Source organism: Sinocyclocheilus grahami, unplaced genomic scaffold (genome assembly GCF_001515645.1).
Source record: "Sinocyclocheilus grahami isolate Dianchi unplaced genomic scaffold, SAMN03320097.WGS_v1.1 scaffold632.1, whole genome shotgun sequence".
NCBI classification, from domain to species: Eukaryota; Metazoa; Chordata; class Actinopteri; order Cypriniformes; family Cyprinidae; genus Sinocyclocheilus; species Sinocyclocheilus grahami.
In genome coordinates, this window is record NW_015505811.1 from 287,758 (window position 1) to 312,298 (window position 24,541).

A 24,541-nucleotide genomic window follows, 5' to 3' on the forward strand; every position below is an offset into this window, starting at 1 on the left:
GGAGAGATCCAATCAGCTGTGCTATGTGATAATGATGTCATTAGGTCAGACTGAGTTAGACCCATCGGACTGCGCCATCTAGAGTTTCATGCCAGAACTCTGTGTGTAAATATATATATATATATATATATATATATATATATATATATAGCTGAAATAATTTGTAAAAAATATTTAATTTTATTTCAAGTAACAATTTTTTTTAATTTTATTAATTAATTGTTTTCATTTTAGATTTAGTTAACTATAATAACCATAGTTTTGCATAGCGAGTGTGAGAAAATGATCTGTTCCATTAAGTAAGTGAAGCGGCTCAACATTAACCCAATTAAACTTTCATACCCGTTTAAGCATCTTATGCCAATGTCAGGAATGACTAATCTTGTTTTCTTCTAATTGTCTGTATTTCAATTTGTCAGCGCAGAGTTTTCTAAGCTCTGATGTCAGTTGTTGTCCTCGCTGTGGAGGTGTATCCTGATAAGGGACAGATGGACAGATGTAAGACTCTTACCAAGCTTGAGACTTCCTCCTGGGCACGTTCTGTCTGCACCACTTGGAGTGAGGGGTCAGGTGATAGATCAGCTGCCTGCAGATCTTCTCAGAGGACTTGAGAGCATCAGTCTCCTGAAAAAGCCAGAATGAGGAGAAGCAGGTGATGAAGAGCTATTCTGGGAGACGGGCTGCCAAATAAAGCACCAATCTGAGGGCTTCACTGACAGAGAACCTAAAAAACTTGAATGTTTACCATGTCTAGTGCTATTACAAGGGTTGCAGAGAGGTAAACTGTTCAGGTTAATCTGTCAGTGATTATGATTAGTGTCATTAATAAGCAATAAGCCACAAGAGCCTAAAACCTTTGTTAACATGATAAATTCACTGTTATGTGGCAACAACATGGTAGCAGGGTATTGCTTGTATAAAATGGTATGATAGAAGACACTGCTATTTAACTATTAAGTTTTCAAGAATAATCATTATAAAGTTTCAGTATCAAGTTTGGGGTTGGTAGGATTTTTTAATGTTTTTAGAAGAAGTCTCTTATGCTCACCAAGGCTGCATTTATATGGTCAAAAATACAGTAAGAATAGTAATTAAAATAACCTTTTTCCATTGGGATATTATTTAAAATGTAATGTATTTCTGTGATGCAAAGCTGAATTTTCAGCATCATTACTCCAGCATTTAGTGTCACGAGATCCTTCAGAAATCATTCTAATATGCTGATTTGGAGTTATTATTATCATTGTTGTAAACATAGTTGTACTGCTTAATATTTTTGTGTTTTTTTATTCTTTGATAAATTCTTTAACAGAACATCATTAATTTGAAATATAAATTTTTTGTTACATTATAAATATCTTTACTGTCACTTTTCAATTGCATGAATCCTAGCTTAAAACAGTATTGATTCATTTTCTTTGAAAAGGAAATCCTATTGAAAAAAAAAATCTAAAATGAAATGTATGGAGACATTAAATTAATATTTGATGGGGAAATGTACTTAATTGTTATGAAAATTATGTCATATTGTTAAAACAATCTTAATGGTCCTAAAAAACTTTAGATTCAAAAGCAGCGATTAGTGCTTCAAAGAGTGGTACTCTTCCTTAGCATATAACTTGAGATGAAGATGAGAGTTCAGTTAAAATGTCTTAGTTATTCATGTCATGTTGAACTACTGGGTGAGAGGTTGGTTTAAAACAATATCAAGACCTTCGGTCAACCATGCTTGAAGCCATTTCTGCATCAAAACAGGCTTTGGCTCGCCTCTCTCTCTTTAAACGGATTGGCCAGAGCAGAGCTGAGTAAATCTAATCAGTGCTGAAGCACAACAACGTGAGTGAGGCAGGTAAACACAAAAGACTGGGCAAACCCATTGACTGGAGTCGACTTGCTCGTACTATCAATCTAAGAAATGACACGAAATAAACATGTACATCTTAGTGGCCTCCTGACGGCTATTAATTTAAAACAAAGACGTTTGTTGAATCTTTAATGTATAGTAAGTTGGTTTCTGGTAGCAGTGAGTGACAGCAATTATCAGACTACTTTTATTGAACTCCCCTAATAAAGACGCCGTCCATTCGATGACGTGTGATCCAGAGGGAGTTTTACTGTCGGAAGAATTTACGTGGACTTTCAATCAGGCACTGAACATTAAGACATTAGCCATAGCTCAATGCGCAACTGCCACAGTTTAATGAAAAACTGTCAATTGTAAGACAGTTAAATGAAAAACTAAATCTATGTGCTATGCACAAACAAAAGCTCATTAAAATGCCTTTCCATATTTCCCATGATTCCCATCATGAATAACTGCTGCGATTGAGGATCCCCACCAGCTGACTCCCGGGACTCAAAACTTCATTAGTTGCTGGTGTAGTGAGACACACATTATACTGTATTATAAGCAGTGCTGGGGAAGTTCAGCTAAGGTACAATGTTCAGACGTAGATGACGTTAAACCAGAGACAGACCTCTCATAAAAACAGACCACACACAGCTGCAGAGTTCTGCTTTCCAGTCAACAGAGACACCTGTGTACAGATTGTCAGTGATCCGAGCAAAAAAAGATGATGATTTTTGATACACTGTTGTCAGAATTTAATGTTGTTTTGAAATATATTATTGCAATGACATCTTTCTTATTTGAAGTTATTTGAAAGTGATATCAAATCACTTTAAAATTAAATAAATAATTCCATTTAATTTAAAATAATTTATTATTATTTATAAAATAAATATATAATTTATTGAATTTAAAGTAAATATTATTTATAATGAAAAAAATCTGCAGTTTTTAAATGAATCTTGATTAAGATGACAACATTAAACTTGAACATATAAATTAACACTAATACAATGAAAGAAAGAAAGAATATGAGTTGGAAACGGTAACTATTTTGCTGTAAAAAATGCAAATGGAACCAGTGACTTTGGCACAGAGTCTGAACCAGAGACTGGGGGGCAGACATTGCTATATATTAATTTGATGAGTTTTCAATCAGTGAATTGTTTCTTTTTGATCCAGTAAATTAATTTACACAGACTTTCTAAATGAAACTTTCTGACGCTACATATGAGTTCACAATTTAGTTTAGGGACCAATTCTCACTATTAACTATTAACTACGACTTTTGCAAAAAATAAACTCCTAATTTGCTGCTTATTAATAGTTAATAAGGTATGTAGTTGTATGGGTAGGATTAAAGGATCTAAAATATGGTCATGCAGAATAAGGCATTAATATATGCAGCCAACATGCTAGTAATATGCATGCTAATAATCAATTAGTTAATAGTGAGAATTGGTCACTAAGCTAAAGTGTTACAGAGTGTAGTGAGTTCTCAAACACTCAATAATTTCTTTTTGATCCAGTTCATGTTACTCACACTGTCTGAATAAATTGATTCATTAAATGCATCAGACTTTCTGCAGCTACATAAGCAGCTACATAATGAGTTTTTAATCAGTGAATCATTTCTTTTTAATCCGGTTCACGTACCCAAACGGATTAATTAAAATTAATCCAACTCTACATAAAAGTTAGTATCCCTCAATACTGATTATATAAGTATAACAAAGCGGTTTGGCTTATGGGCAAGACATCTGAATGGCATGAATCCATTTCTTTTAGAAGCAAGGTGGCTTTTCTGAGCTCAGTGGGATGGGATTTGCTCTACCTGTCAGTAGGTAACTGGATGTTTATTAAGTCAGAGAGGAAGAAAAGAAGCAGAGAAAATTGAGAGCCCTTCAATCCCTCGCTCTCGTCTTCTGGGTTTACATTATTAGTTCCTCAAGGCTTCTGCTGTTGAAGGAGGCTAGCAAGCATTTTTACAGCCGCCTGCGAGAGTCCAGTTGGGAATAAGAGAAAACTTCACCACAGATCCAGTCTGAATACTCTTTTTGCAATGTTAAAAGCTCCCTCTAATCCCACTGTCCGGCTCAGATCTGATCCAAAACTTTTTCCACAGCAAATACAAAGCTACAGTGCAAATGCTAATTTTTGGTTATGGTGCTTGTGTAACCGAATGTTTTTCTTGGATTGTATTACATTAAATGGATAAAATAAGAAGCAGAGGCAGAACAGTCTATCTATCTATCTATCTAGCAGCTAGCTATCTATCTAATGTCATATCGATCTATCATTCCTTCTGTCCATAATGCCTGTAAACTTTCTAAAGGCATTTTAAGTCTTTTTTCAAACTTTTTAAACAAAGATTTGTCAGTCCAACGTTTAAAGTTTGTCTTGCTTTTCAAATTACAGTTAAATGATTTTCCATTTTAATTGACATCCATTCCAATTTGAACTGCAATTCTGCATCGTTTGCTACCTCATTTCAAATTAAATACAAATTGAGTAATTGAACTGGAATTTGAAATGGGAATTTTGATTCTAAGTCAATGAGTTGCATCCTAATTCAGTCTATTACAATTGTTTATGCTCATGATGTGCTCCTGTTCTTACTTTAGCAAGCTTCACATTGATTTACTGTCAAAATGGGCCATTGCAATACGTGACGGAATCGAAAGGCAATGTCAGAGCCAGCCATTTAGTTGGTGACCTCGCTTTCATTCTTAATCAGGGAGAGGAGTTAGGTTACGTTAGGCTACCCAAAATGTCAGCTATAGTGGGAATCTTCCTTTATCAGACATGCAAACTGACTGACAAAAAGTTTGCCCTGCACTAATTTTTATATGAGAAATATGCAATCCAGGTACACTGGATAAATGTGACTGTGGCTGAAAAAATGACATTATGTTGTTTCTTTCATGTTTCATGTTTCGCAAAACTTTCAAAGTGAAATGTACAGTTAATAGCGCTGTAAGTACATTTGGTTTTATCCAAAATGTGAATCTGTTTTAATTTGTTAGTTGTTATACATATCACACTAGTTGGGATATGAAAAGTCTGGTGACATGCGCTACAAAATGAATGCTCTATCAGGTTTGAAAATAACACACCACCAACACTAAACCCTACCTTAAACCCAACCAATAGTGTTAAAAAAGCAAACATGAGATAAAAATGCATTTGATGAATTAACATGTCATTTTAACTTGCTTCCACAAGCTCTTTTTCCCACAGTTTTCAAAGCACAATGCAAAACTGTGACATTTCATTCACTGATGCGATACCCGGAAGTGCATATACTTACTTTCCGGCAACCCGCCAAAATAAAAGCCTGCTGATATTACAGTGCTGTACCAGGTGAGCTACTGAGCAGGTTTACTGTGTCAGAAAAGCCACACATATGGATCTGGTTATGTGATATAACTGTCAAAACGTTTTCGTTTAAAAATCATGCACTATGGTAAAAGTGTTTTGAGGTCATAACATAGTATTGCACAAAAATAAGATGCTATTAAGAATTAATCTGCCCTTGTTATAATAATTTGTGTGAAAAGGAATAAAACTAGTGTTCATTTCAGCTGGAAACTGCAGTCAGTTGTATGTATAGGTATGTTTTTGGAGTTTTGCGCATTTTTCTAAAGAATCTATGTTGGAAACATGACATCTTGATTCAATTTGTTATTCAAAAAAAGTCTTGAAAGAAAAGGACAAGCCATGCCCGTTCAAGTGGATCTATTATTGGAAAGTGCTCCTCTTGCTGCCCTTTCTGTCCAATTAAGTCCAAACAGAACTGTGGAATTTCAGCATGGAATGAAAACATCACTGATGGCTCTCTTGAGCAAAATAAAGGTCAGTGTCATCTTTCTGTACTTCTGACGTTTTGCAAACTAATTTAGGACGGTACTGAAGCATGAGCGCCCAAACTCCAGTCCTGGCCATGGGATGACAGCTGCCTGTGGTCTTATACAGGCGGCGGAGCTGTAGAATTGTCCAGCCAAGCCTCTTACCGCCAGCTAAAAATAAATGCTCTACATATCATGGAGACTGAGTAATGAACATGTGCACAGGTTTTGGCTCAAGCTAAAGCAGGGATCCAGAGTTAATGTTGATAGCTGTGAGCTGGTATCGAGTCAAACCCTTCGACTAGCCACCTCGTGTGTTTGTGTTTACGATCATCTTCGTTTATTAGCACTGGTGGCTTACCCTCTTTGGACACTGCATGTCTCGGGCCAAATTGAGCAAAAGCTCGTGGGAAATTGGATCCACTAGGTTGAGGAAGGCAGCGTTCTTGTAGAGGATGTCGTTGAGAGATGTTCCTTCAAGACCCAGGTCCTGTCGAGAAAGAACAAGAGAGAGCGAGAGAGATTGTTAAGCATGTAGGATTACAAATGCGAGTAAAGGTCACAGATAAACCCTCGATATTAAACAACTTAATCCTTTCCAATCTCCATTCGAGAGATTACACGAGGGTTTTTTTTGAATGACATAGAGAAAAAGCAATCTTTCCATCCTGTTTAGAAGGAAACTCTAAATAGCAGTCGAACTGCTTGTTGATCTATTGCTGGACTAGCGCTGCTAACCTTTAAGTCCAGCTTCTTTAAGTATGGCAGAGAAAGTGTGTGCAGACACAGTGACAGCTTATTAGCCAGGCTTATCGTAGACAGCTAAAGTGTTCCCCCCCACTGAACAGCCAAGGCAAGCGAGTCTGATACGACCATCAGGGAAAGAAAAAAAAATCAAGAAAAAATTCCCCGAGGATGATGTTTCTTGTTTAATCCATCGGCTAGTGGAATTAGTAGGGACAAAGTGAACGTATAGAAGTGAATACAGAGGGCGAAACACATTTGATGCCTCCAGGCAAACGTAGCATCACAAAGCAACAACTACACCACCCCGTGAGTCGATTCAAAGACAGATCCCACAGAAATTGATGAAGAAACTGGCAGGAGGAGGAAAGCTGAGTCCAGGGAAGTGGAAACCTCCCTTTGGGTTGCACGCTGATATTCTGTTTCTCAGGGATTCCCAGACATCTGGAAGCTCCTCCAAGCCCTCTGTTTTCCATCTGCAAAGCTTTAGCATTTCTGTTCTGCAGTACTTTTTGAACACTGTAACCAAATGAATATGATTTCACTGTAATTTAAAAAACGCTTTTGTATAACGCCTTTAGTGGAATTTCTTTGGGGGGAAAAGCTCTTTGTCCTTTGTATCTTTACAAAATGACAAGAGCAGGTGGAAATAAAAAGCTAGTTAACCTTTGCTCAGTAAAAGATTGAGAGTTACTATATTCTCTGATGCAGCTTTTCAGCTGTTCTTTTTTTCCTTCAAATAAAACGGTTTAATTTCCTGAAGGATGACGTCATTTAGGAACTAGCTTTTGTTAAAGAAAAAAGGGCAAACGTTTTTGTTAGTTAAATAATAAAAGACAGAAAAACCTATACAGCAATATTTGAAAATGTTTTGATCAGAGAAAGAAAAAATTAAGAAACAAAAATAGCAAAATCCACTTAAACCAAAGCAGTGAAATTATTTAAAATTAATCCCTGTGCTTATTTAATTGTTATTTTAATATTATATTATACACTATAATAGTATTTTTTAACATTTTGAAATAGCTTTTTATTTTTATATTTTCAATTTTACTTTAAAGTTTTTGTACTTTTGTTATGTGCTTATGTAATTTGTATTCGTTTTTGCATGTATTCGTAATATTTCTTTAAAGCTTTTCATTTAATATTAACATTTTATTTTGTTTCAATGACTGAAAAACACTGTTCCTATTTTCTGTTTTAGTTAAGAATAACAACACTGATTGTGATAAAAGTTAACTAACTCATTTGATTTCCATCTTTATCCAGCATATTAAGACCAATAAATGATGGGGACATGAAAATATATGACCCAGACCCAGACAATATAGGCAAAGCAGTGTCATATCTGGGAGATTAAAGTCAAAGAGACATCTTTTTAAATTCAATACAACCACAAAATCTTATAGCATTGACATCCACTGCATGTGCTCAGTAGAGCATGTAAGCAGAGTTGTTTCCTGAGTTTGCTCAATGAGAGTCAACGGCGGAAAATGAATTGCACTCATTAGGGCACAGGAAGAGCTACAGCAGAGATAAGGGATGTTGTTTTTGTCCTCCTCTCTTTGGTTCTTTTTTACTCTCTCTGGGGCAAAAGGAAGCATCCCACTTCATCATTTTGACCCCCAGTTGATTAACATCCAATCCATTTTTCCCGGAACAGAAAAGCTGCTTTTCAACACGCAGAAATTAACTTCTTTCAGCAATCTATGGTCTTAAAAGGTCTTAAAAGATTGATATTTTAAATCAAATGGATAAAAAAACTCCCATGAACAAACACTGAAGAAGTGACTCGAGCCATGAGAATTCAGGGTAGCCTAAACAACCATAGGGATCTACAATAACATAGTAATTGTTGTTTTAAATATATGCGAGCTGACATTGTCGACATCATTTGTAAAAAAAACACAAAAAAAAACACATTTGTTCAAAAGCATTCACTGCAAGATGAAACTTATTAGAATGCAGTTAAAATGCCCCTATAATCAGTGGTGCACATAAGTGGTACGCAGGTGCGCATGCGCGACCAAAATAAAAAATGCGCTGTGTAAATAAGTTCTGACAGCGCATTTGCGTACAGACATGGTTGACAGCTGTTAATGCACAATTACCATTTTAGATCGACAAACTGTAGTACTGTATAAGATTTCTATTCAAACTGAATAGATAAATAAATCTAGGCTACCTGCTGCCGTTTTCAAAGCACAATGCAAAACTGTGACATTTCATTCACTGATGCGATATACTTACTTGCCGGCAGCCCGCCAAAATAAAAGCCTGCTGATATTACGTTTGAAAATGATGAAAATTCATCTTTAAAAAAATAAGTAAATATTAGCATTTTATTTGTAAGTTTACTATAAAATAGTTGTATTTGTATTTAATACTCCGTTTTTATTTTTTTTAAATAATAGTATTATCACACTTTATTATTTAGTTTATTATTTTAATAAATAAAAAAAACTAACTATATAAAGTGCAACAATATTATCACTAAGATTTTTTTTTTTTATATAGTTGTATTTAATGGGTTACACTATGTGCAGTGTGAGGACCAAACCAAATCTCCAGGTTCTCTTATGAGAACCTGTAAAAAATGGCCGTGAATTTAACGGTAAAAGACTGTAAAAATGCTACAGTAAAAACCTGTTAAATGGTTAACGGTAAATTCCCCTACTATATACGGTGAAAAACTGTATTGGACATTACATGTATTGGGCATAAATTTTACGGTAGTATACCGTTTTTGTAAGTGAAAAAGACCGTATAATTTACAGTGAATAACCGTAAATTGACATTCCCAGAATTCCCTGCGTTACATTTCAAATTTGATGTTTTTTTGTTGAAATAACTATGTTTCTTTTTAGTTTTTTCTTATCAGTTTTGTATATTAGGGTTGTGTGTTACACCTAATGTTGTTAAATGAATGTTTATTGCATTATTTCAGTTTCATGTGTGTTACCATGATGGTGTTTAGCATTTGTGTGAATGACACTGTGCACCTTCTATATATGTTATTATTTAAAAGCTGCTTGAGAAAAATCATGGAAATACCATGACACTTATCTATTTTAGATACAAATGAGTGCCCATGTTTGTATCATAGTATGAATTTAAAAGGAATATGATTATAACTGATAACAGCCAACATAACAGAATTAATAAAAATATACTTATTCATACAATAATCTTTATACTATTATACTAACAACAAAGTAACATTGCATTACCTTCTATTTTGGAAAAGGTTACCTGTAAATACCATAATACACAAAATAATAATTTACCTTATAAATACTGTGGTTTATTATGGTAATCATTTAGTACCCTGGCGCATATTAAAGCACCATGGTTTTACCAACACTGTACCATGGTACTTCCAAAGTAGTTTCGTAAGACTTGGAGCATTTTTAGTTCAAATAATTTAGTTCATATAATTCTTTATTACAGCCAGATGGAATGTTATTGCACGAATTTATTAGAACTATTTCGCACTGCATTCGTGTTGAAACCTCACACTTTTCATTGCAGACTTTAGTATATGATCGCAGTTTGAGACTCTGCAATTTCTCCGTTTCTTTTTTTCAGGGTAGGATTTAAATATTGAGATATTAAAGAGATCTCATTTGTGACTTTTCTTTTCTCAGGTGAAAACATCATGCAGCAGCAGCAGCAACAGCCTGTAGTTCTGTGTAAGAACTAGATAATCTGCTTTATTAATAAATGATGTATTGTACCTTTCTAAGCAGTTTCAACACACCGATGGCTTGTTCCACCTTCTGCTCCTTCAGCAGGGTTTGGATCTCCCGAACCCAAGCCACTCTCCGGACATACGGGCTGGGACTGGATTTGCGCAGGATTCCGGGGAGCTTGTCGGACTTGAGCATCAGTGAACTGAATAAAAACTCTCCTCTTCCCCCTCTCCTCTTCTCCACATCCCGCTCATGATGCTGTCCCCTCCGAAAGAAAGTCGTCTGGCTGTCCAAACTACTTTGTCTGGTCAACTTCGATCCCATGCTTCAACTTCCCTATTTCAGTATCAAATAATACAAAGATTATTTTCATAAAGCATGAGTAAAGTAAACCTCATAAGCTCTCTTTAGTGAGTGCGCGCTCATAATTACACTTCGTCGTGTTCAGTTGCTCGTGTAGAATCAAATTGATCAAGTAAAATTCAGATTGAGCGCACGAAATCATTTAAATGTCACTTTCTCCGCGTTTCTCGTGCCCCTGTGCACCTCCGCTGTGTTTGTGTTCTTCCAGGCTTCCCCACATGCCACGCCCATATCTCAATCGCTGTCCAATCAGAGCGCTCGATTTCCACATGTGTTTACAGGAGACTCGGCTCCGCCCACTTTCAACAGCTCAGTGTTTGTTGGGAAGCCCTCTCTGTCCTGTCAGCACGTAAACTACTGTATTGGTATCGGGTTACTAAAAATTCTGTAATAGTAACCATCAATGCAACCATAAAACGAACAATTTCACAGAAATATTTCTAGTGATTCACACAAATAAACCTTGTTATCGAATGACAGTATTAAAAGATGTAAAACGGTACGTGGTTGTTCAGAAAATACGCGTTTTAATTTCTCGCTAATGCCTTAATCTGTCACAGATTAATCTTAATCTTCGCACGAAGGTGCTGAATTTAATACAGAAACTATAGGATGCATTTTCTTTTTGTTTTCTGTAGCCTATGTGTTTTACCGAAAAAAAAACCCCGCTCCAAACAATTCGGCGAGTTAGTGAGACGTCCGAATGATTCAGACGGAATCGAATCAGATCGTTTGAATCATGACAAAGAACCGATTCAGTAAAGTGATTCACTCGCGAATAGGTTAGTTGCGATTCTGAACAGAGTCGACTGGAAATACGAACACGCGACTAGTTGCTGTGAAAATTATTCTCGTGTCGGCCTTAATCAGTTTTATTTAACTAAGCTTAAGTAGGCTAAACAAAGCAGTTTGAACTAAACGCATAGGCCTTCTGAAATTAACCAAAGATGGCGTCGTAGGTTGTCGCCATGCAGTGTTTTGATTTGTACATGGTACCAACAGTAGGCTAGTTTAAAGAGTATGGTTAGACTTCTGTTAGCAGCTAAATGTGCACAGTACAAATCACTCCTTATGTAGCTAAATCATATAACTGCCAAAAAATAGTACAGAGACATCTAATGATTCAAAATCTAGATATTTGGATTTCTGGGCATGTACCATGGTGTTTTTTTTGGACATGCTCACTGGAAGTGTGTGTTGAGTAAAGGCATTGCAGAGGCGTGTTAGACCAGTAAACAGAGGTTAGATGTGGATTATTATTTTTTTTTTTATGTCTACATTATATGGAACATTAACTTCCCATAGTTAATCATTCACTAGAACTAGGCAAATATAATAGATTACAACTTGAACGGCTTAACCATTCAAAGATTACATGCGTGAATGCAAGTGATACAACAAAAAGCACCATGTAGCTGTGAAAAGTTTGCTAGTGTTGTTCAGTGTTGCCAATTTGGGGATTTTGTCGCCAAATTGAGCTACTTTCCCATTGTAGCTGCGATTTTGTTTTGCGACAAGGAGCTATTTTAGCTATATTTAAATAAAACTAGCGATTTTTTTTGGAGATTTTTAATTTTTTTACTTGGCCACACAGGTAGGCCCGTGACCTCTCACGTTTGCTCTCAATCATGCCAGTAACGTTAGGCGATACGCGTTCGACTTGAAGCACGGCTACAGACGGCAGTCAATGAGAGCAGGCACTTGCAGTCGAGGGCGGAGGTGAAAACGCAGCCGTCAAGCCGGACATTTCTGCTCCCGTTAGTGACGCTCACGCGGTGTAGGAATACTCTATCACAGATGAAGTGAATTAAATGCAATATTTGTCAGATATACAGACGTTTCAGAAGCGTTTTCATGAGCAACAGATATCTACTGATTATATACTGCTTAATACATCGCCATCTGTTTAAGAATAAAGTTCAATGTAAATATATACTATTTAAATATTAATAAAGTGGGGGAATATATGCTTTCATCAGTGTTTTATGATAAACGTGACTCAATATATCATTGCGACTACAGTAAAAAAGCATTTACTGTTCTAAAAACACAGATTTGTGGCTATTATTGGAATTGAAAAGGTTAGAATAAACCCGAAACACAGGTGATAGTTGTCATACGGTGTGTAACGCTCCTGCAGCCGCTCTGGAGAAACTGCGCCGACTGAGTCAGCGCCTGCCAACGCACACCACAATTTCATTATAAGCATCAATCAAGATGCCGGAGAAAAAAATGAACATCTTGTTTTAACCACGAACACAAAAGTTATGCCACAATTCATGCACAGTCATGTCAACCAGATACTGAGAGACACACAGTGCATCATCGTGTCATGTGTGCTGGGATGCAGTACTTTGCACTTACTTTGTAGTAATAGAGTGTGTTGACTGAAATAAGTTTGTATGAATAAAGTTTTTGTTTTTGGAGAATCATAATATCTCTTATCTGTTGTATTTGAGCGGGACAGGGATGCACTTTGGTGACACATAAAACAAATTCCCAACATTATGTGTCTTACTGGAAGTGTGTGTTGAGTAAAGGCATTGCAGAGGCGTGTTAGACCAGTAAACAGAGGTTAGATGTGGATTATTATTTTTTTTTTTATGTCTACATTATATGGAACATTAACTTCCCATAGTTAATCATTCACTAGAACTAGGCAAATATAATAGATTACAACTTGAACGGCTTAACCATTCAAAGATTACATGCGTGAATGCAAGTGATACAACAAAAAGCACCATGTAGCTGTGAAAAGTTTGCTAGTGTTGTTCAGTGTTGCCAATTTGGGGATTTTGTCGCCAAATTGAGCTACTTTCCCATTGTAGCTGCGATTTTGTTTTGCGACAAGGAGCTATTTTAGCTATATTTAAATAAAACTAGCGATTTTTTTTGGAGATTTTTAATTTTTTTACTTGGCCACACAGGTAGGCCCGTGACCTCTCACGTTTGCTCTCAATCATGCCAGTAACGTTAGGCGATACGCGTTCGACTTGAAGCACGGCTACAGACGGCAGTCAATGAGAGCAGGCACTTGCAGTCGAGGGCGGAGGTGAAAACGCAGCCGTCAAGCCGGACATTTCTGCTCCCGTTAGTGACGCTCACGCGGTGTAGGAATACTCTATCACAGATGAAGTGAATTAAATGCAATATTTGTCAGATATACAGACGTTTCAGAAGCGTTTTCATGAGCAACAGATATCTACTGATTATATACTGCTTAATACATCGCCATCTGTTTAAGAATAAAGTTCAATGTAAATATATACTATTTAAATATTAATAAAGTGGGGGAATATATGCTTTCATCAGTGTTTTATGATAAACGTGACTCAATATATCATTGCGACTACAGTAAAAAAGCATTTACTGTTCTAAAAACACAGATTTGTGGCTATTATTGGAATTGAAAAGGTTAGAATAAACCCGAAACACAGAACACACCGGGTTGCCAGCTGAAAACGCCACGTATTTGCAGCCATGGAAGCCAGCAAACGAACTGGGTCAGAGATCAAATTCTACCGACTTGGCATCCATCTAAAAATGCTCTATGATGCCTTCCTACCTTGGAAGGCATCAGATCATGTCCGAATCCAAGACTGTTTAATTCTTACCTTTATAGTCTGAAAAGTCCATTGTTGACATTTACATAGCAAATATGCAAATAGGAACATTGGCCCAGGATTTAGGAACGTACAGTGTAAAATTAAGTATATGATTTACTTTCAGATAAGGTGGCATAAAAACATCAACAGGCAGTCTATATACATCAGCAACAGAAAACTAGACATTTGCTGTCGCATGTTGCAGGAAAATGGTGCAGAAGTCTACTGTGGTGGGCCTCACCTTGCTGCTGCTGGCTGCAGTTGGAACGTTTTTGGCCGTTTTCTTTTCGGTGCAGGGCAAGAAGGCCTCTCCTGAGCCTGAACCTGAAAAGGGTTACTTCAAGGCAGCGGTGGCAGCAGATGCTGGGACTTGCTCAGAGATCGGCAGGTTTGAGCTCTGTTCTCTCGAAATGCACATTCACTTTTTGCCATCTATGACCTGTAGTTTTTGTGCAATTGAAATAAAATGAATCCATTAAGACCCCTTTACATCAGAATTTATATTTTTGTAAATAAACAGCAAAGCTGTAAGGAAGGCCATATGAAGAGCACACCTAAATGTTTGTTAGGTAACCTATTTTTCTGAAAGCCAACCAAGATAAAATGTAAAAGTTTTGTCAGGTAACTTAAAAATGTGCTGCATGAAGTGAAATCCACTTTAATTGGTTTTATGTAAGTGAAAACTATTATTTAATACCACTGAATCAAACTGAGCACACCAATGATCATCATTTTAAAGGTCACATCTAGTAGAAATAGATCCTTAAGACACGACACCAGAGGTGAAAAAATATGAACTAATATGTATCATCATACTTCCCAATTGATTAATGTTAATTAAATATGCAAATTAGGCATCACCTAATTAAATAGGCGTTCATTTGCATACATTTCAGGATCAAAATTCTTGTTTCATTTTGTAGGCATATTAGTTGAAGGTTTTTACAGAGGAGATTTTGGATATCTCTTTTTATCACTCCATAAATCAGAAAATATTGTCATGATCCAGGAATAAAGGAATGAAATGTTTTATAAATCAGGTGAATGATATATGAACAAATCCCTCTGTAAAAACATTAGGAATATAGATCTCAGATTTGTGCAACAGAAAAAATGATGTACTGTAATTACAAAATCTACAGATGCTAATGATAAAGATAAATTGTAATAAAATGAAAACACATATTGCACTTTTTTTGTCAATGCATAATATATCTGTAGTATATTTGTACTCAAAAATATAGTATATATATATATATATATATATATATTTTTTTTTTTTTAGTTGGTGCATTCTGATATTTAAAATGATATAATCAAGGTTGCATGGCAAATGCCCTCTCTGTGTGTCCTCCAGGGATATCCTGAAGAGAGGTGGTTCCGCTGTAGATTCTGCCATTGCTTCTCTGCTGTGCGTGGGATTGATGAATGCCCACAGCATGGGCATCGGAGGAGGGCTCTTCTTCACTATTTATGATGCCAAAACAGGTATGCAGTCAGTATTTCCTGTCTGATTCAACCTGACACACCAGTCTGCAGTGTCTGTGTGTATATAAAGAATTTCTGTGCATATTTTAAGGATCTATTTTTAAAATTAATTAAAACAAATATTTAATATTATATTTAATAATATTTGCAACTTTTATTTTTTTGTTTTTATGCACACTGGATACATATAAAATGTAAATAATTATAAATATAAAATGTAATGTGTGTGTGTGTGTGTGAGTATGTATGTGTGTATATATATATGTATGTGTGTACATGTGTGCATATTTGTTACACTGCATAAATGTAATAATTGTAATTTAATATAAATAATTTTATATAAAATGTAAGTTGTATATATACCAGTCTGCATGAAGAATTTATGCATGTAATTTAAAGATCTATTTTTATAATATTATGTTTATTTTTAATATTTAATATTATTCACATTTATTAAAAATATATGTATACAGTATATACATATAGATAGGTATATATGCATTATTTGCAAACAATATTTTTTTGTATTTTTATGCACACATTGTAATATTTAAATTTATTTTATATTACTTATGTTTTATATTTATTTATGTTTTTGGATTTATTTTTAGATTTATAGGTTTATAGATTATTTATTTGATTTTGCAGGAAAAGTCGAAACCATCAATGCACGTGAGACGGCTCCTGCAAATTCAACCAAAGACATGTATGGAAATAGTACGGAACTTTCCCAGAAAGGTATCTATTAACTACATTACATCAACTGGGAAAATCATTAGTGAAACAGGATTTACACAATGAGTGGCCTCGTGATACAGTGCCAGCATGGAGAGATAAGCGTCCAAAACTATAAACACAATTTCAATCAATAACTCACAGCAGATCAGGCTCTATATGGTTAATGTAGAACTTTTCGAGGAAAGCCATAAAAATACAGAGTTCTGGCATGAAACTCTAGATGGTCGTGTGCGAGAAACACTGGTACACACTCAAACAAGATCATAGGTGACTTGTGAATGCATACAAAGCTTTCCATGCTGGATTTTAAATTATTGGTGCACATATGCTTATTATGTTATGTTATATGTCATTTTTATTATTGTAAATGTTTATTTTGTGGTCATTTCAGCCATAGTCTGGAGCCCTGAGATGAACAAAATTCTCTTATTTAATGTTTCTAATACTTTACCCTGGGTTAGTAATTAAAGGTGATGTGTGTGTGTGTGTGTGTGTCTTTTTTTACATTAAAATACTTTCATTTATATTTGTATAAACAATATATTTATTTTTGTGGCACTATTAAAACATAGGTATAGGGCTTATATCTGACATTATATTTCACGCTTGTAATTTTTTATGTCACAGTGTGACTTTATATCTCACAATGTAAACTTTAAAAAAAAATATATATATATATAAATCTTGCATAGTACTGCATTTTGCGTTATCAAAAATTTTTTTATGATTATTATCGTATTATTATAATGACTATTTTTATCGGGCAATCGACCCTCCTCTGAGGTGAAAACAAGTTACCATATAAACCAATGTGGATCAGCATGAAAATGAACGCTTATCTAAGTTGGTCTTTTTAGCAGCAAGAGGAAGCATCTAGTTGATACTGATTACAGGATGACCGTTAGTTTCCTCATGTGAATGGTGTCAGGGGGAGGATGAGACTTCAGAATGTCCCAACGTCTTTTTTTACATTAAAATACTTTCATTTATATTTGTATAAACAATATATTTATTTTTGTGGCACTATTAAAACATAGGTATAGGGCTTATATCTGACATTATATTTCACGCTTGTAATTTTTTATGTCACAGTGTGACTTTATATCTCACAATGTAAACTTTTTTTTTCAAAAAAAAAAAATATAAATCTTGCATAGTACTGCATTTTGCGTTATCAAATTTTTTTTAATGATTATTATCGTATTATTATAATGACTATTTTTATCGGGCAATCGACCCTCCTCTGAGGTGAAAACAAGTTACCATATAAACCAATGTGGATCAGCATGAAAATTGACGCTTATCTAAGTTGGTCTTTTTAGCAGCAAGAGGAAGCATCTAGTTGATACTGATTACAGGATGACCGTTAGTTTCCTCATGTGAATGGTGTCAGGGGGAGGATGAGACTTCAGAATGTCCCAACTTTTCTTTGCTATGAGCTATTAAAAATCCCTTCACCCTTCGCTCCTGTCTCTCACACCAACACTAACGTGGGCTGTTTGCCACTAATTGGACACAAACCAAGCATGGAAAAATCCATGCAGTCAGCGTGTTCCGACCCTTTCCTTGGGGTTCCACCAGTAAGGGATACTCTGAAGCAGCCTGTCATCTGAGATTCATCAGTTTTGCTTTCTTGCAGCGAGCTGGACGCTCTCCACAGCTCTGTGTCTTGGTCTTTTTCAGACACCCACTCTGTAGCTTTACTGATGAGATACTTAGTCATTAAGTTGCAGCCAGACAGGGCACGGCTGTTGATAAACACTGTTAGCACTTTTTTTCACAATATAGCTTAATTTATTCTGTAGTTATGAAACATCTTCCATGGTGAATCACTCATAATTGTTCAATTATTTCAAATAATGTCTGGCATGAATGGTCGAGACAATTTGGGAAGTTTTCAGACACTAAAACTGGGTCAGATGTCCAATGATAAAATAATAGTTGACCTAAAAATGAAAAGGATGTCGCCATTTACTCACTCTCATGTCATTTCCTAACACACACGAATTACTTTCTTTTATGGAACACAAATTAGATGTTTTGAAGAAAACCGTTTCATTGACATCACAATAAATAACCCCATATTGATTACCCAGCTAAAAACAAAAATTCTCAGAACATTCATAACATCCAGTTTAAAAAAAAATGTTTTTAGAACTTTTTTTAATGTTATGCGAAAATTTGATTGTATCATTTTGCAAACGTTATGGGAACGTTACTTTTGTATGTTCTCTGAACATTCTGAAACAAATAATAAAATGTAAAAAAAGACTAGACGAGCGGTCCACTTTTCAGAAATAAAAAGTTCCAAGATGTAGAAATAACGTAAATAACATTATTAAAGCCCAGGGAACTCTGAATGAGCGTTCTATTAATGTTACTGGAAGAGCGTTCGTATCTCTGAGAGAACCTTGCCAGAACGTTAGCCAAAGTTCTGTGATGTTCTCTGCTAGCTGGGTAGCTCCTCACATAAGGCTTCTGAAGATCTTTCTGTGGCAGTCATCTTGATGATTGGCAGTTCTAGCCATTTATATGACAACAGTTAGCATGTTTGAGTAATCACAGAATTACTCATAGAATGTAGTGAATCTAAGTGAGAACTTATTCTCTTTCCTCAGGTTATAACTTCAGTTCAGACAGTGTCTCCACCACTGAAAATAAAGTCCTCACCTATCATCGCATAGTAGAGGCGTTCCGGTTTGCGTATGCCAAGAGGAGCGTCTTGGGGGATCCAGAATTTCTCAACATCTCCAGTGTAAGTTGTGATGATAGCGATATTTCATTAGAAAAAAATTTAAATTCTGTAATATTCAATGTACTCATCCTCATGTTGTTCTATGGAACACAAAATAAGTGTTATTATTTACTTCCATACTTTCCCCCTTGTATTTTGTCACTTATACTTTTTTTTTTAGAGTTCTATATAGCTTTAATTTTAGTTTTAGTAATTTTAGAACATCAATTTATTATTTTATTTTATTAGTTGCCAATGCAACATTTCTTAAGTTTAAGGCAACATTTTAATTTTTTAAATTTTCGCTATATTTTATTTTATTTCAGCTTTATTCCAATTATCAAAACTGATTTTTTTAATAGGTTTAGTTAACATGAACAACTCCATTTTGGACTGGATTGATATTATGTGGCCAAAATAATAGTTGAAATGTCCTTCAAAAAAGAAGATATTCTTTTGTGCTCTGTAAAAGTCATACAGGTTAGAAATGGCATGAGGGTGAGAACAGAACTTGAATTTTTGGGCGAACGGTTCCTTTATATATCTCTAAACCACAACCAACATGCATTATCTTATGTAAAAATGCTCCCGTGTATCTTCAGCAGCTGTTCACATTGACACAGGCATATGTTAGCCAGCTGTGATCAAAGCCATTACTGAAACCGGCGTGCTGCATCTCACGCTAATCACAGAGCATGAAAATAGTGTGCTATTGAAACGGCTCATTGTGCGTTTGCCCTTTTGATCAGCTGTTCTTTCAAGCTGTAGATTATTGTGCCACCAGCAGGGCCGCAATAATGATCTTCTTGCCTCATCCTCTTTCTCGCTGGCAGTTCATCCAGAACATTACCTCAAAGGACTACGCTGACATGATACTCCAGAAGATCACAGATAATACGACTCAGCAAGAGAGCTACTACGAACCCGAGTTCTACCTTCCCGACGATCACGGCACATCACATGTGTCAGTGGTGGCAGAGGACGGCAGTGCGGTCGCCGCCACCAGCACCATCAACCTATAGTGAGCATTTGCAACATTTTTCTTTGCCAGTTAGTTGTTTTCTCCAACATGGGTATCTATTATGCATTATATAGATACGGATTCAGACATTGATTTGATATTTAAAGGAAAAATGACAAAATTCTGTCATTATTTAGTTACAGAGTTTACACCTTACAGCAAAATCAGCCTATGATTGGCTTACGTAAGCTGGGATAGAAGTTCATTTAACAAAAACGGAATATTTAACATTATATAATAATAATAATACAGTATTTGTAAATGGAATCTTATTCTTTCTCTTCTCCTAGTTTTGGCTCCAAGTTTATGTCAAATTCAACGGGAATTATACTGAACAACGAGATGGATGACTTCAGTTCTCCCTTGATCACTAATAACTTTGGAGTTCCTCCTTCTCCCAACAACTTCATCGTCCCACGTGAGAAAATATGACCACAGCTCGGGCAATAACATACTACCGTACTACTCTGCTGTTTTTGTAGTATGCATACTACAAGCCAAGTGAAGCCATACTTTACATTGATTTTAGAGTTTTATGCACAATGTTTTCTTAACATCATTACATATGGTAAAATCACTGTAACAAAAATATGATAAAGCCACAACAATATTATAAAAAATACAATATTAGTTATAGTAAAAATTGACATGTTAAGAATATCTCACCTTTACCTAATATTTATTACTGAGACTTTGTTGTTGACAAGAGGGCAGATCAAATATAAAAAATAACTACTCTAATAGTCAAATATTAAATAATAATTTAATATTTAGTTTATATATTTATTTAATAATACAAAATAACTTAAAATAGTCATATTAAATAGAATCAATATTTTAAATGTAAATAAGCAAATATATAATTATAAATATCAAATATTGTAATTATTATTTCATTTTAACATATCATTCTTTGCTTGTTCAAATCAGTTCAAAAGATCAATTTTTATTCAAAATGAAAAATAAGTGCAATTATTTCTCAGATGAATGGCAATATACTGTTTCAAATATATATATATATATATTTTTTTTTTTTTTACAAATAGTAAGCAAGAGTTCAGATAAAATATTCAAATTACTACTTTAAAATGACTACAAAATTAATATTCAAATACCGCTTAAATATTAAATAATATTTAAAATTATTAAATATAATCAGTATTTTAAATGTGTATATATATCAAATACATTCATATAAAAATCTAATATGATAATTTTAAATAAATGTCATTTATTTATAAAATCATTTATTTTCATTTCTCATTCTCGACTTTTTCAAGTGAGTTCAAAAGATCAGAATTGGATTAGAAGTGCAAAATAACCATGCTTATTTCTGAGATGAATGGCACTTACAATGTTAACACAATTACATTATGCTGTTTAGTAAGCATTATACTATGTATACTCTGCAGTATGCATAACGCTAGTACATTCTTTCAAACACAGCCATGAACTTCGGTGTCTTTGAAGATTTTGCTTTAAATGTTTGGTAACTCTGTTGCTTCTCATCTTTGCTCAGATAAAAGGCCCATGTCTTCTATGTGTCCTGCCATTCTGCTAGACAAAAACAATAAGGTTAAAATGGTGGTTGGAGCCTCTGGAGGAACAAAGATCACCACAGCAGTGGCCGAGGTGCACTTTCATTTTATTTTAGCCTAGATAGTTGTGCTGGGCATAGTTCAGACCTTATAAACTCATACATAACTGACATTTTCTGCACAGGTGATCTTAAATGCACTGTTCTTTGACTATGACCTGAAGAAAGCGATAGAAGACCTGAGAATTCACAATCAACTCAGTCCAAACACCACGCAAGCTGAGCCTGACTTTGACAAGGTGGGTGAATCAATATTATACAGGTTTCATTTTAAACAATATGACTAGATATATGACTGAGATAATGTACAACATCTCCTCTGTGTTGTACACTGTAAAAAAAATATATATATTTTATGGTTAAAAATGGCAGCTGTCGTTGCCGAAACTTTACCGGATTGAATGTAAATTTACAGTAAAAAAAAAGAACGATATTTAATTAACTGATATAATGTTAATATCCAAATCTACTGAAGTACCTGTATAATACACTGACAACCACCATAAAAACACAGGTGGTAATGAGAAAGCCACATGATGAATCAAAGTTCAACACAAGCAGTTTTTCCACAAGCTGAGGTAAATATTAATATATAGAAGATCATTATATATAGAAGAATATTAGAAGACAGTTATACACAAAAATACATAACACCATCTTGGTAACACACAACACTAAAATAATGCAATAAACATGCAAATCAATAAACTAAGAATAAACAGTTGGTTCGATGAAAAACAATCAAATGTGAGCTGTCACAGAGGGACTGTCAATTTGTTTTTTACTGTAAATTATGAGATAGCTTATTCTTTATTACTTCCAAAAATTGAAAATGTAACAGTATTTAAATGTACTGTTACATTTTATTACATTTTTTTCACTCTATATAGTAAGGAAACAATGTTAATCAATTAACAGTTTTTTACTGTATTTTTACCACTAAAATTAAATTTCTTTACAGTGTAGGTGAGTGTTTTTGAGTGTTGAGTGGTCACATTTTGCCCTAAAATGAAATTATCGTAACCACAGTGTAGCTAATCAGCTCATGGGGAAATATGAATAATTAACCATAACTAGTTATAATTAACTATTCATATTTTAGATCCACTGTAGATATTTAGCTGACCACTCAGGGTCAACCGTCTTGTCAATTCTAAGAACGTTAATTTCCTGGTTAAAGGAAATAACTTTCTTACTGTACAATTCTATAAGTTTGTAACGTAAATCTGCATGATTATTGACTCCGGTTATGAGTAAACAATGAACACGCCAAGTGTGATACAAGTAAGGTTTTATTAACTACATAAAAACTTAAACTAGTCTAACATTTAATTTTGGAGTGAAACATCACCCGGATATTTTCTTGATATTTTCTTTGGTTGTTCTGAATACACATGTGGTTTTGGCTAAGCACAACTCACTCACTATCATCCCACAGGCCATTTTGGAGGGTCTTGCCATGAAGAACCATGTAATAGAGGTGTTGAAGTCCATGGGCGCGGTGGTTCAGGCCGTGGTGCGGTACAGTGCTGGCCTCAGCGCTGAGTCAGACCCCCGTAAGGGAGGATATGCAGCTGGGTACTGACATCCGACTCAGCGATCCGAGTCTCCGGTCCATCTGGAGGCAATGGAGATGCTACTTTCGAGACCCCAAGGACACTTTCCCCTCATGCTGCTCTGAAACAACCAAGTGCCTCCATCAGAGATCCTACAGGCGAATCAGCGCCGGACAATCCAAAGCTCCGGTAATGTTGATCTCTGCACAATCCATATTCAGTAAAAGAGGAATAAAACACATTCAAATACACTCCCAGTGGAAACACAACATCATTGTTTCTTCCAATGACATCAGTTAATCTCTACAGATCTACAGATGTTACTGCGGGGTGGTATGGTATTTATTTCTGCAAATAAACATGTTGTGATGGCGATTATGAACTTTCTAGCATGACTTCTGTCCATACTGAGATTTACATCCTGGCAAGAGACATTTTTTGTTCAAGACTTAGCAGGAGCATCTCAGGGGAGGAAGTTTTAATCAAGCTTCTAATAAGAGCTGAAGCGTGAACAAGAGTTGAAATGCTCGTTTTAATGTCCCACGAGTATGTGGTCCTACCCACAGGCACCGGCCTAACATCAAGCAGCATCATTAATGCTGAAGTTGTAGGGGATAGAGATAAATCACATAAACAGGCCTTAATTAAACTTTTAAACTTGTACTGAACTGTAGAAAGTAACTGATAAAATGTATGTTCAGTTTATTAGATTAAAGAAAGTCAACCCAAAATAACAGTTCTGTCATTCCAAACCTCTATGGATTCATTCTTCTGTGGAACACAAAAGAAGATATTTTGAAGAATGTTGGTAACCGAACAGTTTTGGGTTCCCTTGGGTTCTATAGTAATTTTTTTCCCATACAATGGAAGTCAGTGGGACCCAAAACAATTTGCTGTCCAAAATTATTCAAGTCTAAAAAATATACGGTGTATAAAACCATGTAATTAGTTGGCTAACGATTAGTGATGAATTATTAAATGTTATTATTTAAACTGAACTATTAGAATTAATTATTAAAGTGATTGATTATTTTTCCCCCCTAAAATGGCAGCTGTGAGGTAAATTGTGAAAGTGGCTGAATTAAAATGGCATCCAAAGGCAGGAATTACTGTTAGAAGTACTATTAGTATAAATACAATTGCAAAATGTTGATTTGTTTCTCAAAATTAAAATATTCTGAATATTAATGCTTTTTGGCTGGTTTGTGGAAATTTGAAAAATGTGCAGCAAAATAAGACTTTGAAGTGGCATAGTGCATTACTAAACAGTCCCCCCCCCCCCCCCCTTTTTTTTTTTTTCCCCTTT

At 35.1% G+C, this 24,541-nt stretch overlaps 2 protein-coding genes across 3 annotated transcripts in view; one reads left to right on the plus strand and one right to left on the minus strand.

Moving 5' to 3' along the window:
* The window catches only part of LOC107558122 (leucine-rich repeat-containing protein 75B-like), a 23,918-nt gene extending 13,199 nt beyond the window's left edge, over positions 1–10,719 (minus strand). The window contains exons 1-4 of one of the 2 annotated variants that reach the window (XM_016241737.1): positions 10,566–10,719; positions 10,179–10,469; positions 6,059–6,187; positions 512–624 (exon numbers count right to left, since the gene is read on the minus strand). In XM_016241737.1, the coding sequence (XP_016097223.1) occupies positions 512–624; positions 6,059–6,187; positions 10,179–10,457 (521 nt within the window). In that variant the 5' untranslated portion in view covers positions 10,458–10,469; positions 10,566–10,719. Of the gene's footprint in view, positions 1–511; positions 625–6,058; positions 6,188–10,178 lie in introns of both variants that reach the window. The other variant, XM_016241738.1, reaches the window with a different exon arrangement.
* Positions 10,720–14,310: 3,591 nt separating this feature from the next.
* On the plus strand, positions 14,311–23,861 carry LOC107558081 (gamma-glutamyltranspeptidase 1-like). The gene is made up of 9 exons (XM_016241705.1): positions 14,311–14,489; positions 15,459–15,589; positions 16,238–16,336; positions 18,922–19,082; positions 19,895–20,082; positions 20,373–20,500; positions 21,602–21,714; positions 21,805–21,918; positions 23,118–23,861. Exons 1-9 carry the CDS (start codon positions 14,311–14,313, stop codon positions 23,262–23,264), a joined length of 1,260 nt encoding a protein of 419 aa, XP_016097191.1. The 3' UTR covers positions 23,265–23,861.
* The last annotated feature ends 680 nt before the right edge of the window (positions 23,862–24,541 follow it).

Coding starts and splice junctions, on each gene's coding strand:
- LOC107558081 (XM_016241705.1), top strand. CDS start 14,311: ATGGTGCAGAAGTCTACTGTGGTGGGCCTCACCTTGCTGCTGCTGGCT. Junction 16,337..18,921: donor TTCCCAGAAAGGTATCTATT/AACTACATTACA, acceptor AGTGAATCTAAG/TGAGAACTTATTCTCTTTCC. Junction 19,083..19,894: donor AATTTCTCAACATCTCCAGT/GTAAGTTGTGAT, acceptor TCTCGCTGGCAG/TTCATCCAGAACATTACCTC.